The 15906-nt window shown below is 32.9% G+C and overlaps 1 protein-coding gene across 4 annotated transcripts in view; it reads right to left on the bottom strand.

The window, feature by feature from the left end:
- Window positions 1-201: 201 nt before the first annotated feature.
- Window positions 202-15906, bottom strand: part of LOC117101871 (protein kinase C iota type-like) — a 49223-nt gene continuing 33518 nt past the window's right edge. For 3 of the 4 annotated variants that reach the window (XM_033241986.1, XM_033241987.1, XM_033241988.1), the window contains 9 exons: window positions 7946-7996; window positions 7702-7787; window positions 5896-6027; window positions 3254-3323; window positions 2761-3061; window positions 2132-2268; window positions 1613-1786; window positions 724-929; window positions 202-361 (listed from right to left, as the gene is read on the bottom strand). In XM_033241986.1, the coding sequence (XP_033097877.1) occupies window positions 224-361; window positions 724-929; window positions 1613-1786; window positions 2132-2268; window positions 2761-3061; window positions 3254-3323; window positions 5896-6027; window positions 7702-7787; window positions 7946-7996 (1295 nt within the window). In that variant the 3' untranslated portion in view covers window positions 202-223. Of the gene's footprint in view, window positions 362-723; window positions 930-1612; window positions 1787-2131; window positions 2269-2760; window positions 3062-3253; window positions 3324-5895; window positions 6028-7701; window positions 7788-7945; window positions 7997-14114; window positions 14209-15906 lie in introns of those variants that run through there. The other variant, XM_033241989.1, reaches the window with a different exon arrangement.

The following is a 15906-nucleotide window of genomic DNA, read 5'->3' as shown; positions in this document are numbered from 1 at the left end:
TATCTTAAGGGTTTTCTCTGTGCATCTTTTCACAAAGGTTAAGTATTACATTTAGTGCCTTTTTTGATACATTGTTACTTTTAATTAACAAAAAAAAAAAAAGATTAACAATGAAACAACTTTATGGTAAAGATTTTGTTCACTTTTATTTACTTATTCCTGACAACAAGTGCCGGGAACTAAGGAGGCAAGCTCGTAAGGTGGCCCTGGAGCCCAACTTAAACTACAGTAAAACAATACTAAGATTGATAATAACAGGATATTGACTTACTCTTTCCCAGTCAATAGTTTTGAAGAAAGGGTGAGTTGTAATATCAGCAAGGCCAGTAGTAGGATGACATCCAAGTCGATCGGCTGGACTCTGAAAAATATAAACAAAAAAATAAACCTTTAGTCAAATACCGTTGGGAAATCGTTGAGAAGAAAAAAATTTTTTTTTACATACTCTAAAATCGTTTTAAGCCTTTGACACTCCTAAAATGTCACAGGTTCTGGGGGATACACCCCCTGGATCACTATAGAAAGATTTTGGGTGGAGCCAACCATGCCCACTTCCATTCCTATTGGGGACACTGTAACACTCGTCGGGCAAATCCTGGTGCTACCTCTGGGATGACGTAGCACTAATTGCAAATTTAATGACAACCACCATTTACATTCTACCATATTTATTCTTTTACTATAATTGATTTCCGATGAATTTTTGCCCCAACTATTTCTTACCTTATTAAGGAAACCCTTCAGGATTGATGCTGCTTTCACTGACAAGGATCTTGGTATTCTGATTGGCTTTTCTAGAATTACTTGGAATAAATAATCTTCAGTGTTTTGGTCAGGATTTTCCGCATTTCCGACAATATCAAATGGCGACCTTCCAGCCAACATTTCAAACATCAATACACCAAGGGCCCAGAAATCTACGGAGTAATCTGAAAACAAAGACAAAAGAGTCAAGATGAGTGTCAGAAAAAATGTTTAATTGATTTTCTATAAATTTATTACCTATCCAACTGTAGACTTCCCAAGCCAATTTAGAGACATCTTTTTTCTGTTATACCTACCATGTTGAGAGAAGCAACTTGAGGGAGATCTGGTTTGAGAAATTACATTCTGAAATTGTGGGAACCATAACAAAATGTTGCTTGCTCACTGGAGTACTGGAGACTTGAAAGGCCTTTTTGAGTTGCACGTTGCCTTCCATCATAAGAAGTGCTTTTTAATTCAACTACAACTTGGTGAATGCTTTTGTAGATTATGAATTTTTATTCTTCCATATCAATTCCCTCTACTATAGTACCAGTGAATTAATCATCTTCTGGTTGAATAACCCTGATCTCATTGTCATCACTAACACACCTTGGTTTGTTGAAACTACAATAAAGGTGTGATAGTGACTGCAATGAGGCAGGTGAAGCTTTTCCTCTTCTTAATTTCTGCATCAACACATTGCATCAAATTCATGCTATCTAGTCAATCTTCTGCTTCGAAAGACTGCTATCTTCACAATTCTCTGCTTACAATAACAGGTGTGGTATTTTCAAATTTTTTTTAAGTGTCTAACTGGTATCCTCTAAATCTTAAAAAGATTAAATGTCGCAATATTAACACTCACCATAGTCTTCTCCTGAGAGTATCTCTGGTGCAATGTAATTTGGAGTGCCACAAAATGTGCTAGTCGTGTCTCCTGGCCGAAGACCTTCTTTACACATGCCATAATCAGTCAGTTTAATGTGCCCTTCAGAATCAAGGAGTACGTTATCCAGTTTCAAATCTCGATAAATTATACCTACAAGCAGAAACAGTAAAGGAAGTCTAGATATTGACAACTACCATTATTTTGCATTACAAAAAAAGAAGTACAAAATGGGATGTGTAATTGAATACACAATGAGTAGTTGCATGATACAAGAGGTCAATTGTTCCTATCTTGTGTCTGACAGGAAAAGATCAATCCATTGCGGCTCACATAATCTGTGTTACACAACTTTAACACACGCTACTATTGTTCTAATGGATGTCACGCTTGTTCATTTAAAAAAAACTCTTATATCTTAAAAAGGGCAAATTTAGATTACTGTAGAGAAATGTTACAATAGTTTATTTCTTTATTTTTTGTGTAAAAATTGAATACCTTTCTCATGTAAGAAGTTGAGAGCAAGGCAGATTTCAGCCGAGTAAAAGCGGGCGTGCTCCTCTGGAAGACGTCTTTGCCTCTGCATGTGGAACATTAAATCACCACCACTTACAAACTCTATGATAAAAAATAATCTAAGAAAAGAGAAAATTGCAATGTTAATAAAACTTTGGTGGTAAATCATTAGGTATTTAAATTATTAATATCCATAAATATTGTAGTGAGTTACAATATCAACAACTTGATTAATATGCAGATAATTTTGTTTACAAAAATAAGGCAGATTTTAAATATAATTTATGTATTCACACACATGCTGAACTTGCTGATTTCATAAGCAAGTGAGCATTTGTAAGCAGCAGCTGCTAAATGCATTAATGGAAGGTAAATTCCCTAAGGATCATGGGATTGATAATCAGTTGGGTAGAACCAAAAGGACTGAACACCCTGACATGATCTGGTTATCTCATTATTTATTCTGGCAATATTGAGTTTAGCATAATCTGGATCAAAATATTTGTATAGTTAACCATAAGGCATATAAAAGGCTTGATTTTATGTTTTACATCTACAAATAAGGTATTTTCATCATTTACATGGTCTACAAATGAAACACATGATTTTACCTGCTCTTTGTCTGAAAGCATGAGTGCAAACCAACAAGGAATGGATGATTAGAGGCTGTCTCAAAGACATGTTTTTCTGTCTGCACCCAGTCAATGTCTTCTTCATCATTCACCAGTTCTTTTTTAATCACCTTCATTGCATAGATTCTTTGCGTCTTTCGTTGTTCAACCACCATTACCTTGGCATAGCTGCCACGACCAATGACCCGAATGAGGTCAAACTCTTCCAGTCCAATGCGTTTTGATGACCCTTCCACTGACACTGTCTCACCTGCTTCATGATGGAAGTCATTACTGGCACCTTAAACAAAATATGACTTTAAATTATTCAAACTGTTGTATATTTCATTTATAAATTAGTTAAAAACCCTAATGAAAATGTCCTAATTTGTTTTATCTCTATTATACTCATTCATGTTCATAAATATTAATCTAATCATATTCAGTTGGCCATGCCACAATATTCCAATGAAAGCAACTTGTTTGTTTTTACCTGATGTGTTACCTCGGATCGAATCACTTGGTGAACTACGAGATGATTCATTCAAAAAGGATCTTGGTTCCTGCAAAATCAAATTATTTGAATATACATGATTATGCAAATGAGTTAATGCTGCAAATAATGAATAATCTATACAAATGAGTTAAACGGTGTAAAAATGTTAAGCAAATCAGCAAGCGTTGAATAATTTAAACACATCATTAAACACATACAATGCTCAATTCATAGAACAAATTTTTCAATTCAATTTCATATTTAGTTGAGCTACAGTTTTTTCTTAAAGTATTTTGGACCTGTTTACATGATTTAAGTAATGCTACAATAAGGATCTATATTTTAATGTGTCTGACTCTGAATCATGATACTTGGTTTGTATGAGGACTGATAGTAATTATTTAGAACACATTAGAAAGTAGTACTGGGCATAGTAACCTAAAAACTTATTATCTCAACCATGAGGGCTTACACCATACCACTCTAAGGTCCTAAGAGGAAAAGATGAACAACTGGCTATCAAGGTCTTATCTATCACACCAGGTTTAAACAAGTACTTCCAATGACAGGAAACACCATGCCTACTTAATCATCTTTAAACATCCTTTGGAAGCCATCCTGGGAACTGATTCCCAAGCCCCTGTTTCCTGTTTCTGATTGTATGCACAGTGGAAGATAAACACAGCATTACACATCAATAATTTAAAACAATGGAGGGATGTATACCACTCCTTGATAAAATACCAGTAAGGACACCCATAAGACATCCAATAATTCATAAATATTCATATATTACAAATTATACCTCTCAAAATATTCAGAATTAAAAATAGTGAATTCAAATTCCCTCTACCTAAGATTTTTATCTGTACAGTTAAAAGTCATTGCCTTTACCTATTCTATGTTACCTCCCATCACATATTTATATTATAATGATAGTATAGTTATCTTTATACTACATTACAAATTATAGCTAAAATTTGATATGAATTGAGAATAGAATGAGTGATGATATGAGAGAAAAGTAGGGTGAATGTCAAAGCTATATTGGGACTAAAAGTACTGTTTATTAACGAACGATCAGAGAAAAAATTAAAATAACAGCTCCAACAGTTTGTAGCTTTTAAGCAATAAATCACCAGCCTTTAATCTCTGGTAAAACACTATTTAATATTTGCATTTATCGATGAATGTGTAACATTCACAACAAGAGAAGAGCATGTTTATTTATAGCTTGTTTGTTAAGTTGCTGAACATTCCCAAATATGGAGAAACTAATTAAGCTCTACTTGCAGCAAAGCACGATCAGCCTTCTGTTTGCACAGTTTGCAGCTCTTGCTAACAGCAGAAGAAATTTAAATACAATTACAAAAAGGATTACAGTAATGCAGAAATGAAGCAGCTTTCAATTGCTATAAGTAATTACAAACATTATTTTATTACCAAGTATTTTTTATACCAAGTAATACTAAAATTAATATTGCATATAATTGTTTTCTTGTCTGTTTTATACAAAGTAATACTAAAAATAATATAGCATAAATTATTTCACTAGTTAGGTTTATACCAAGTATACTAAAATTAATATAGCATATTCAAATTATTTTATTAGTCTGTTTTATACCAAGTAATACTAAAAATAATACAGCATGTTGTATTAGTCTGTTTTCTACCAAGTAAAGCTAAATATAACATAGCATATTTCAATTATTTTATGTCAATTTTAAACCAAGTAACACTAAAAATAATATAGCATATTTAAGATAATTTATTAATCTGTTTATACCAAGTACAGTAATAACTAAAAATAATGTTTAAATCATTTTATTTGCCAGTTTTAAACCAGGTAACACTAAAAGTGATATAGCATATTTGATTTTTTTTTATCACTCTTTTTTATACCGAACAGTAATACTAAAAACAATCTAGTATATTTAAATTACTGTATTCGTTTTATACCAAGTACAGCAATACTAAAATTAATGTAGCATATTTACATTATTTTATTAGTTTTAAACCAAGTAACACTAAAAATAATATAGCATATTTAAGAATATTTTGTTCAGAAGCTTAAAGAAGTTTGTTGAATATTTGATTAGTTTTATGGCCAGATGATTTATGAGCCAATAATTTCATTTAAAGATTGATGCAAAGTGAATTGCTACATGTTAGCAAATTGTTATATCATGTTTCATATAGAGGCCTAATAGCAAAGTTATTCTGCTAGCATGAGTAAGTAATATCATTACCGTCTGAATTCAGTTTTCATAAACAGCCTAATCACATGGCTAACCTTTCAACTGGAAAAGGCTCTCTGGAAATTCACGCCTTGAATTTCAATTCATGCAGAACTACTGCCTGCTTCCCTGCTATCATTGGGTTTTTTTAATTACTGAGTTAATTTAATCAATCTAAAAATAATCTCATTTAATGGTCAGTGGAGGAAGCCTTCACACTTACTTTTTTCTTGCCTTCAATATCTGATCAATTAATTAAAACTTGGCTAAGACTTTTCTAACCATTCAAAAAATTATATACATGTAAAATACCCTTGATCTTAAAGACCACAGATCATTTCTATAAAAAGAAATGGCAAATTCATAGCTGAATTAAAATGATTAGAAGTAAATGAGTCTTACCTGACGTTCACCACAAGGAACCTTGGTATACTTATGACAGCGTTTGTGAACAAGAACCTTACAGTCTGTACACTTGAAACCTTGTCTTCCTAAACCCCAAATACGGTCGTTGCAAATTGAACAGATTGCTCTCTGAAAAAAAAGTTTACAACACAGTTAATTATCAATTATCATTTTGATTGACAAAATAAGTCAATAAAAAAAAAAAAAAAAAAATTAACAACTACTACAGAGTGAATTCAACCAAAAATATCCTTAAAATGAAGAGAGCACACCTTTCATCAGCTTAATGGCATAAATTTAGCAAAAGATGTGAAATTCAATGAATATATTGCCAGATGAACACAGCATTAAAAGGTCAACCACCAACAATCAGAGAAATGGTTTAAGTACAAACCGTAATTTTCTCACAAAGCGATTGACGCTTATACATTTCTTTCAGTCAACCAGGTTAATAGGCACCACTCCCTATTCCAGTACCGCTCCCTTTTATACAACCAAAAGGAAATTATAACAATGCCTGTTTAAAGCAGGAAGAGAATAACTGGTTGCACGCCACTTCACTTTAGAAGACGAAGCAGGGAAGGAAGTTTACCACCGCATCATGTGACAACATGACCTCTATTAAGTTTAACCAATCAGCATCAGGCAAATGCATCAAAAGTAACGGATCAACAGAATATTGACAGCTCTTAACGCTGGATCAACTTCCTAGACTTGAATTTAGATCTTGCAGAGAAATTCACCCTCCAAAATGGTCTATAGATACTCCAACAAAACCTTGTCAAGATGCACAAAAAATTAAATTGAATGATCAGGGAATCTCTTGAATACTACCTTGAAGAAAAATTCAATGCTGTGTAAAAAAACTATAATTGGACAGAATGAACGGATCAGGAAAAGAAAGGTCCAATCATATAGAACTACTAAGCTTGTAATTTCAAGATGCAAGTAACTTGCTAAGTATGCTTTGCTTCAACCTCTCCTCTATGCTTCAGCTACCAACTTGGTCTAAGATCCAAACTACTTGCGATCTAAAACATGCAATCATTATTCTGCAATTAGAAAGTAGATATGACCAATGGCTGCCTACTTTGGAGTTCCCAGCATGCAATCTGATAGATCACCGCTCTTCTCATGAAACAACGACATCGTATTAGTTTTTTTTCCTTAAAGTACTACAAACTTGCATCAATGGCTACAGGAACAGAAATAAAGCAATTTGCCAGGCACTACTAATCACAAAAACATAAAGATGGCAATATGTTGTGAACTGAAACCAATTTAACTGCTTACAAGTTTTAAAAGCTCAGCGTGGTCAGATATACAGGAAATGACTTCACAAACTTGTTTTAGTTTCTATTTGCTGGTTTCAGTTTTTTTTTAAAACATTTCTAAGGAAATTGAGGTTTGAAAATTAGGATAGTATTTGTTAGCATATGACTTGCAGAATTCCTTGGTTATAAGTTTAATAATTAGGATAAACTTCAGTAGTTTTCCTCACTCTTGTCAGAATACCATCCATAATGCTCTATCACAGATCATTTATCAGCTTCTTAATTACTGATCCCCATCCAAGCCTTAATTAAACTCAAAAAGCAACAATATATTCTTTGTACTTTCAAGTATGTTAATACAAAATACTGGTAATTTAACTAGAATCCACTTTCGTTTATGATTTGACTCTGTGGATAGACTAGGCTTATTTTGGAGCAATCAACTCATAATTTACAAAGATATAACTTTGATTCAAGTAATTGTACTAAAAAACTAAAAACTCTGTTTAAGAAGCTTATTTGACCTTACCCGACTAAACCGTTTTGGTTGGAAGGTGTGCCCATTGACCTTGTATAGCTTACGCCAACGTCTTGCTCCACGCCTGTAGATATTTTCTACAAAAAATTTAAAAGTTCATATGTTGAGATCAGGCTACAAATTAAGATCAACAAAAACTACAAGAAGGTTTGATAGTTCATATGGTAACAAACATTAATAAATCAGAGAGGGGAAATAAAAAGACAATTAGAGTACTGGAGTATAGATAACTTACTGTCTTCTCCCGGGCATGGTGCTCCAGGCTTCTCAGGCACATTTGGGAAAACTGTAAAAGAAAACATATCTTTGAAACAACTTTAACATTATATTGTTTGAAAGTTTGCATGGCAAAGTAATAATATATATTAATGCTTGCGGTATAATATATATTTTTAACATTGTTATGCAGAAGAAATTACATAATAAACACAATATTTAAACAAAAATTCTGATGATCAGAAAACAAAGACAGCTATCTTGAGAAACAGTTTAGTTTTCATAACAATTTAGTTTCAATTGCCCATTTAGAAATGACTCAGAAAAATGAAACTAATAAAATGATCAATTACATAATAGACAATGGTATTATAGACAGGTATCTGTAATGGTGATCATGTAATGGACACAACCAACCAATGCGTACTCAGCCCAGCAGGTTTCGGCAAGGAAATTCACCCGCCAAAATTGTCTGTGGATATTCCAACAAGTCGGTATCAGGAAATTACAAACTTAGGCGACAGTGAGCTATATAGTCACTAACAAGTAAGCCTATGGTATCTGTGGAAGCGACAAGAGCTGCTTTAAGTCTACAGAGTCTGTGGACAGGACAAGAAGTGGATGGGACCAGTGGTGCTTTCTTAGATTCAAGTTAAGCATTTTGGAGCCACTGATTTTAGATTATTTATATTTGCCTAAATACAAACTAAATTACTGTAATACAAAGGCACAAAAGTTTTTCCTACTGAAGCTATTATTATTATTCAAACATTTAATTGTTTTCTATGGATGGATTCATATTAAGATTAGTATATTTCTCAAATCGTCTTTTAGCTACAGTACACACTATATGAAATGGATTAACATTTCAAATAAAAATATAATATTGTAAAGTGTCTACTACTCCATATAAAATCACATCTTATTTCTCTTGGGAGGTAATGCTGTTTGTTAGGCATGTGTACAGTACCAAAATAAATTATAGATCACAATTTTAAATTAATAATTTAGGTTCAACTTTTTATTGATTTTTTTGTCAAATACTTTTATGCATTTTTGATGGCTATTATTTTCTTCTAAACTTAAGTAATGTTATATCTGAAGACTTAGAGCAACCTAGCATTTTAAAGGTATGGTTTGGACTTTACTAACAGTACTACAGATACTACAAACCCAATACACATAGGCTAGAGAGTTATTGTCACCAGTTAAGTTTGGCCTGGCCAAGTACATTATGAATAAATTAACAAGCCATTTTGTTTTGTTCCTAAAAACTAAACTTTAGTCAATAAAGGTGCTTAGCTTCTCAAAGGTCTTTAAATCACAAACTCTAACATCTGTCTCTGATTAACACAACACACATTTCTCTTAAGGATTTAATAAAATTTTGACAATATTTATGACTTAACAGATTTAGTAATTGTTAATTAAGGAGTAGATCCCTGTACAGCCCACATTGAGTCTGTTTACAGGTCTACTTCAAGGAACAAAGAACTCATCAATTTTCAATTCCTGGATATTACTATTTTTAAATATATACACAAATTATTTAAAACCCAATGCAACAATATGGTATGAGTACATGCTAATTACTTCTAACATTCCTTAGAGGCTTAATTTGGGTATGACACAATATTCCATGCTCACAATTTATAACAAAATGCTTCAATGTGATAACTGTAGTATGCAGTTTAAAATATTTAATTTTGTACAGGGGAATTCTCTAATATTTTAAACCAGCATTTTTGTAATTGCTTCTAATAATATTTATGTTTATGTATGTATATAAGCTACAATAAAATACTGAATAACTAATTGGCTGGATAAATCATTAATAAACAGCCCATAAATAGATAAGACCCCTGTTGGTGGATGATTTATTTATGTTTTAAACAAGATAAAGTAATATGGAGGCCTACTTTTTATAGTAATACTGTACCAGTAAAACTAAATGCAAGTAGAGTACAAGTGAAAAATGTAGTGTTAAAATAATTCAGTGCTTTACCATACTACAGAAAAAAATCAATGCACCACTAATAATAATATTATATCAACCAACTCCAGACAACTTTAAATGAAGTTTTGAAATTATTTTTTTATTTAATGGACCTATGTAAAAAGTCCTTTGTTAATATTTCATAAGATAAAAAAAATCTATAATAGTGGACCAGTTAATACTTATACCAAGGGGGTATACCTTCTTGCTTACACTAACTAGTAACAGTTTTTAATTTCAAAGAAAACTTGAAAACAACAGATGAATAGCTCAAGTGAAATGTTAATCTATCTTTCCTAAAAATGTCTGAACAAAAATATTGGCTACTACAGTATAAGCCTATGTTTGCAATGGATCATCTTGACAATGCTGTGGTCTGATCAATAGACTGGTTCTCAACAAATGTTTTACCTGGTTTTATGTAGACTGCCTCATCATTTACACACCTGACAACTGCTTGGCTGCTGCTTAGAGCTTGTAAGCTTCAACTGTAGCTATTTTGTAGAAAGCAACTGCATCTGTAAACTACTTTGCTGTACCATATACTTCATCATTTCCAGATTAATATTACAATACCAGTAGGTCACAACTAACTAGATAATTGTGCAACTGCACACTGTCTCTAGTCTACCACTCTACTAACTTGAGTCTACTGCTTTACCAAATCAAACTTGCATGCTTATATTGTATTTGTTACTGACCTCACTAAGCCCCCTCTTACTCATCCTGGTATCACATTTCTTAATACATCTTTTCAACAGCTGCCTCATGATTTTATACAATATGCAAATCAGCATTGATAAAAAACTCATAAAAATTTAGCAGTGCCATGCCCTGGTATTTAATCTTTATTTGAATATCAACTCCATCATTATATTTTACTACTACAATTAATGGTCAAATATCTCTAATTTTGCCGGTCCTCATAGATAAGCTTACAATGATGGTAGCTTGTTTCCACTGATTCAGTTGAGTCATCCAAGGTAGTTCAGTAACTAACTTGGATGAACTTTTTTTGTTGTAACTGTTGATGAGAAATTAACTGCTAAATCTAAACAAAATATCTTAATATAATCACAGACCCAACAGTATATGATATAATCTAAAGTTGTTTTTTTTGGTTTTTTTTTTCACATAAAATCATACTGAAAGAATAGTAGGGGATAGGAAAGAGGTAGGAATAGCATTGGCTTTTCTATTTAGGCTGCAAAAATATTATTACCACTGCATAAGATCATGGTGAGTTAGAGGCTTACCCCCTATTGCCCCACCCCTTTAGGCCACACCTCCCTTGTGCAGAAAATTGATCACACATCAATTTAATTATTTTATACAGACAATATGATTTTAATAGCAAAAACGGATGACACTGTAGTTTATGAATCAAACTGACAGCAAGTCAGCAGTAAGTATTAGTAGTTGTTTATTGATGAGAATTATTCATATGGTTGCATCTATTATTTAGCTGACATCTACAACAAATTGAAATTCATTTTGCATTGAGAAATTACCCATATACCTTAGCTAATGCTGTGTACTGAATATTACAAACATGCTTGGTGCAGGATACTGAACTTACCTCATAAAAAGTAATCAATGCACACATGATGGAAAAAAAATCTCTCACATAGTAAGATGTTGTGTTAACACAATGTTGCTTGCTAGAAACACTAGGCCCAGGCTGAGGTACTATAGCATCTCCATGGCTGAAGTATAGTGCTGTGAAGCTCCATGGAAGGCGAAGCATCCAGTTTTGTAACTATTTACCTTGATACTAACAACGTATGTCTTTCCTAGTCCACAGAGGTGACTAAAGCTCAACTTCCATGCTCAAAGCATGAGTTTGAAATAAGCGCTAACATCAGTTGGCTTTATATTTATAGCTGATAACAATAAACTGTTAACTGGTCTGACAGGAAGTTAGTGATATTAGCTTGCATAGATGCAAGTTTTCTTTTGTTTAACACGTTATCACTGCTAAGCAGTCACTAAACTGAAGACCAGTTCAATGCTGTACAGGAAGCTACACTTCCTTTCCCTGAGTAAAGGCTTGGAAGAAATAAATCAACCAGAAAGAATACAGCATACAAGCTACTGTAATGGAAATATTGATTAGGATAGTAGAGATTAATGAAGTAAAAGCACTGTCAGAAAAATGAAGGACAAAATTACTAAAAAATATAAGGAAGTAAAGGCTTGGCGCATATAGGCGCAGTTTGTAGCTAAAGTGGAGATCCGGTTCTAGGGTTGGTTAGGAAGTTCAACTGAAGGCTTGGCTGAAAATCCGGTATAAGGCTTGGCCTCTTATGATTCAGCTGGTTGTCAGTCGGCACCTGGCTCAGATTTTTCACAATTTATTTATAAGACATAAACGTTGTTTAAATCAATAAATCAAGTAATGGAAATCATTAACTATAAATACAAATTATAGTAGCACGATGGATATCTTTGACATATAAGATGATGAAGACTGAATGATAATATGGGTTATGAATAACAATGCTAAATACTTCATATACTGAAAACAAAGATGACAATGAACAGATTGAAAACAGTAGTTTTTTATATTTATTTTTTCACATCCAAACAAAAGATTTCGGTAATATCAATAACAGAAAGGAATGATGCCTTTACATTATAAACCAAATCTCAGGGAGTTGTTTTTAGCGTCAAGACTCAGGAATTAGAAGGCAATCAGCTCTTGTACTGTAGGTACAACTCCACTAACTAATAGTAAGATATTAGTTAATTAGCAAGCTATTAAAAACTATAAAATTGGCAAATTAAAGTCATTGTCCAAAATGGGTGACTTTTTTTCGTAATTTCTAACACTATTTTTCCAGCTGAGTAGCTCGCATCCCTATCATAGTTAGGCCATGTAAAATAAAACAATTGGTTAGCATCCTTATGTTATCAATTTTTTTTTTTTTTTTTTTGCATCGAACGTGAAAAAATAGTTTCGCAAGGAAAAACAGCAAAAAAAGAAGAATAAAACAACAGAGACCAAAATTACATACAAGCATCTATAACAAGCAGAAACTTTACCTATGAATAACGGCGTCACAATGCAATTATCTCTATGTATTATCATGCACAATTCACTCCTCAACACAACAGGCATCATGGATACCATATGTGGCTACAGTATAGGCCTATAGAACAACAGTAGAGCATAGAACTGCAAGTGGACTGGCTAGTGTGCAGACGGGTGGTAAACAAACCTATATTAAATTGAGTTTGTGAGTGTATTGTAAAAAAAAAAAAAAAATTAAAAAAAAATCGGGTCGGTGGCCTTTTTGATGGTAGGGAGGGGATGCTAACCAATTATTTTATTTTACATGGCCTTATCAAAGTTTTTTGGTTAACACAGGAGCCCAATAATGTCATCAAGTGGCAAGGCCCCATCGTATCATCCGTATTCTTAAGCAGAAATGGTCTAGATTTTCTCTATAGTGTAAATTGGCTAAATGCCTGCTTGTGTTATTTCAGTCAATTTTGATTGGCTTTGCTAAGTTGAAGTGTTAGTTTAAAATATTGCTGTAAGCCAAGTGGTTTTCCTTTCTGGGAGCAGCACATCCTGTGGATTATTTTGTTGCGCTGCTTCCCGGAATTGTCCTAAATTTGGTGTTTTGATATTAATTGGTTTCTTGTGATTGTCCTTGCCAAATTGAATAAAATACATAAAATTCTAATGTGATACAAATATTACGAAGTCTAACAACTGGGGTGATTAAACATGTATTCATACGTAAGTTACTTCACTAACATACATATACAGCTAAATGCTGCTGTATACTGTATGTATGTTAGTGCAGTATCTCACTTTTGAATATTAATTACAGGTAATTGAGAATTGTCTACCATTCAGGTTTGATGAGGACTACCCAGAGGGTAATCTAGTATAGATATAATCAGCGACTCCAATCTAAGTCATGTGTCTTACATATATGTTTATACAATGCAATCAGTGAAAAAGTGCAGGAAGTGAAAATGGTACTTTTGATAAACATAAACTAACTTTACTATGAGTAAAAAGACTGTATATTAAGCACATGATATAATAGCAACTGGAATAGGTTGACCTCTGCACCTCACAAAACATATCACACTATCATAGAACATTCTTTAATATTAAAATACTAGAGCGTGTACAGTACACATTCCTACTATAAGTCTATACTATGCTACTTACATGCAAATATGCTGGTGGAGAAGCAATGTTTGTGTCTATTCAGCAAATAACAAGCCACAAAGTCAACCTTTGAAAGCATGCATCAGATCGGTAGCCAGCACACCAAACCATGCTGTCTCTCATAATCCAAAAAGTAATTTACTTATATGGGAACACCAATGAGGACTAGCAGGCCGTATCACACGTGGTAGCACTTGGATATGGAAATGAAGCAGCATCCTTAGATCAAGGATTATATAATAGCAAATATAATGTTGTTATCCTTCGATGCTCCTCTATACTGTGTGTGATTCACACACACACACAAGTATTTTTTATGAAAATACAAAAAGCTAGACCTGATCAGCTTAGTTTTACAGACAGCGTAGCATCGGCTTGCTTCACCTTATCTATGCAGACTTTTTGGATTTGATTAAAGCAGGGAGTTGTAGCGGTAACCGATGAACAAAGCCACTTTAGCTGGCTTTCCCAACTGTGCTGCAGTTTCCTATGATGAAAGTCTTGGAGTGATAAAACCTAGCCCCAGGCGGCAAGAATTCCACATAGGAATTGTTCCAAGGGATGAGCTCAGATTCTAGGCTACCAGTCATTGCTAACAAAGGATTTTTTAGAACACAAGATAGCAACTATACATGAACTTTTGTAGAATTTTTTTTATACAGTAATAACCTACTCACCATATGTTTTATAGTACATCTTAAAATATAGATTTCAATAAGTTATGAGATAAAAATGCGTTAAGAAATTATACTGTAAAAACTTGAATTGAAGCCCTGGACTTCTTATTTTTTGCAAATTTTGGATGGACTTCTTGTTCAGGTGGGCTTCTTTTCAAGGGTACTGTTGCAAAGTAAAGAGGGGGCTTCTTTTCAAAATGAATGCTGTAAATTTTTCGGAAATTACTACTATAAAACAATAAATGTCACTGTAACATCAATCATGGAGTGTATTTATCAGTATTAAATCACCTAGACTACTGTATTAACCAAGCATGTTTTTAATTAATTTTTTTCCTTTGATATTAATGTGCAGTGTATATACTCGCTTTCTCGAAAAAAAAAAAAAAAGCCCATGCTATCTTGGAAAGCCCATCGAATTGTGCTTCTTTTCAAAAGAAAAGTAGCTTCTTTTCGAGGCTACTTTTGGAAACTAAAGAGGGGGCTTCAATTTGAGATGGGCTTCTTCTCGAGATTAAGTACACTGGGCTTCTATTCGAGGGTTTAAGGTAATTGCTTATGGTTTATATGTATATTTATCTCACCTTAAATTTTGATAATGTTAATGCTTTCTTTTGGAAATGATAATATAAATTCAATTCCAAAAGAATGAATGATATGAGCAGCAAGCTCAATGTTAATAAATTATCAATATTTATGTTAATCATGTCAGCATGACGGAGTCGAAACAAATTAATATCTCCATGGTTTTATAAAGTATTTATACCAAACAAAATCTTACTTATAAATACATTAAATGTCAAATTTAAATTCAGAATCTTTTGTAAGGATATGGCTAATTTTGCAAATGATTTTTACCTTGATTAATTTTCATTTGATAGAAAAAATAAATTGATAATTCAAAAGTAAATTGGCTAACACATTATAATCATCAAGTACAGTATCAACTGAGTCAGGTGGACAAGATTCAATCTTGTCCATTGATCCCAAGTATGCAGTAAATGGCCCTAAAGTGTTTTCATGTAAATTGAAAATATTGATCAACAATGCAAAACCTCCTCAGGGCTTGGTGTGTCACAAGAGAGCCAGAAATTCACAATTCACTGTGTGTGCAC

The sequence above is a fragment of the Anneissia japonica genome, unplaced genomic scaffold, assembly GCF_011630105.1.
Source record: "Anneissia japonica isolate Jap-2015-1 unplaced genomic scaffold, ASM1163010v1 scaffold4988_len2956909_cov206, whole genome shotgun sequence".
In the NCBI taxonomy this organism is placed as follows: Eukaryota; Metazoa; Echinodermata; class Crinoidea; order Comatulida; family Comatulidae; genus Anneissia; species Anneissia japonica.
The sequence above is the reverse complement of the archived record's forward strand: the minus strand, read 5'-3'. Positions and strand labels throughout refer to the sequence as shown.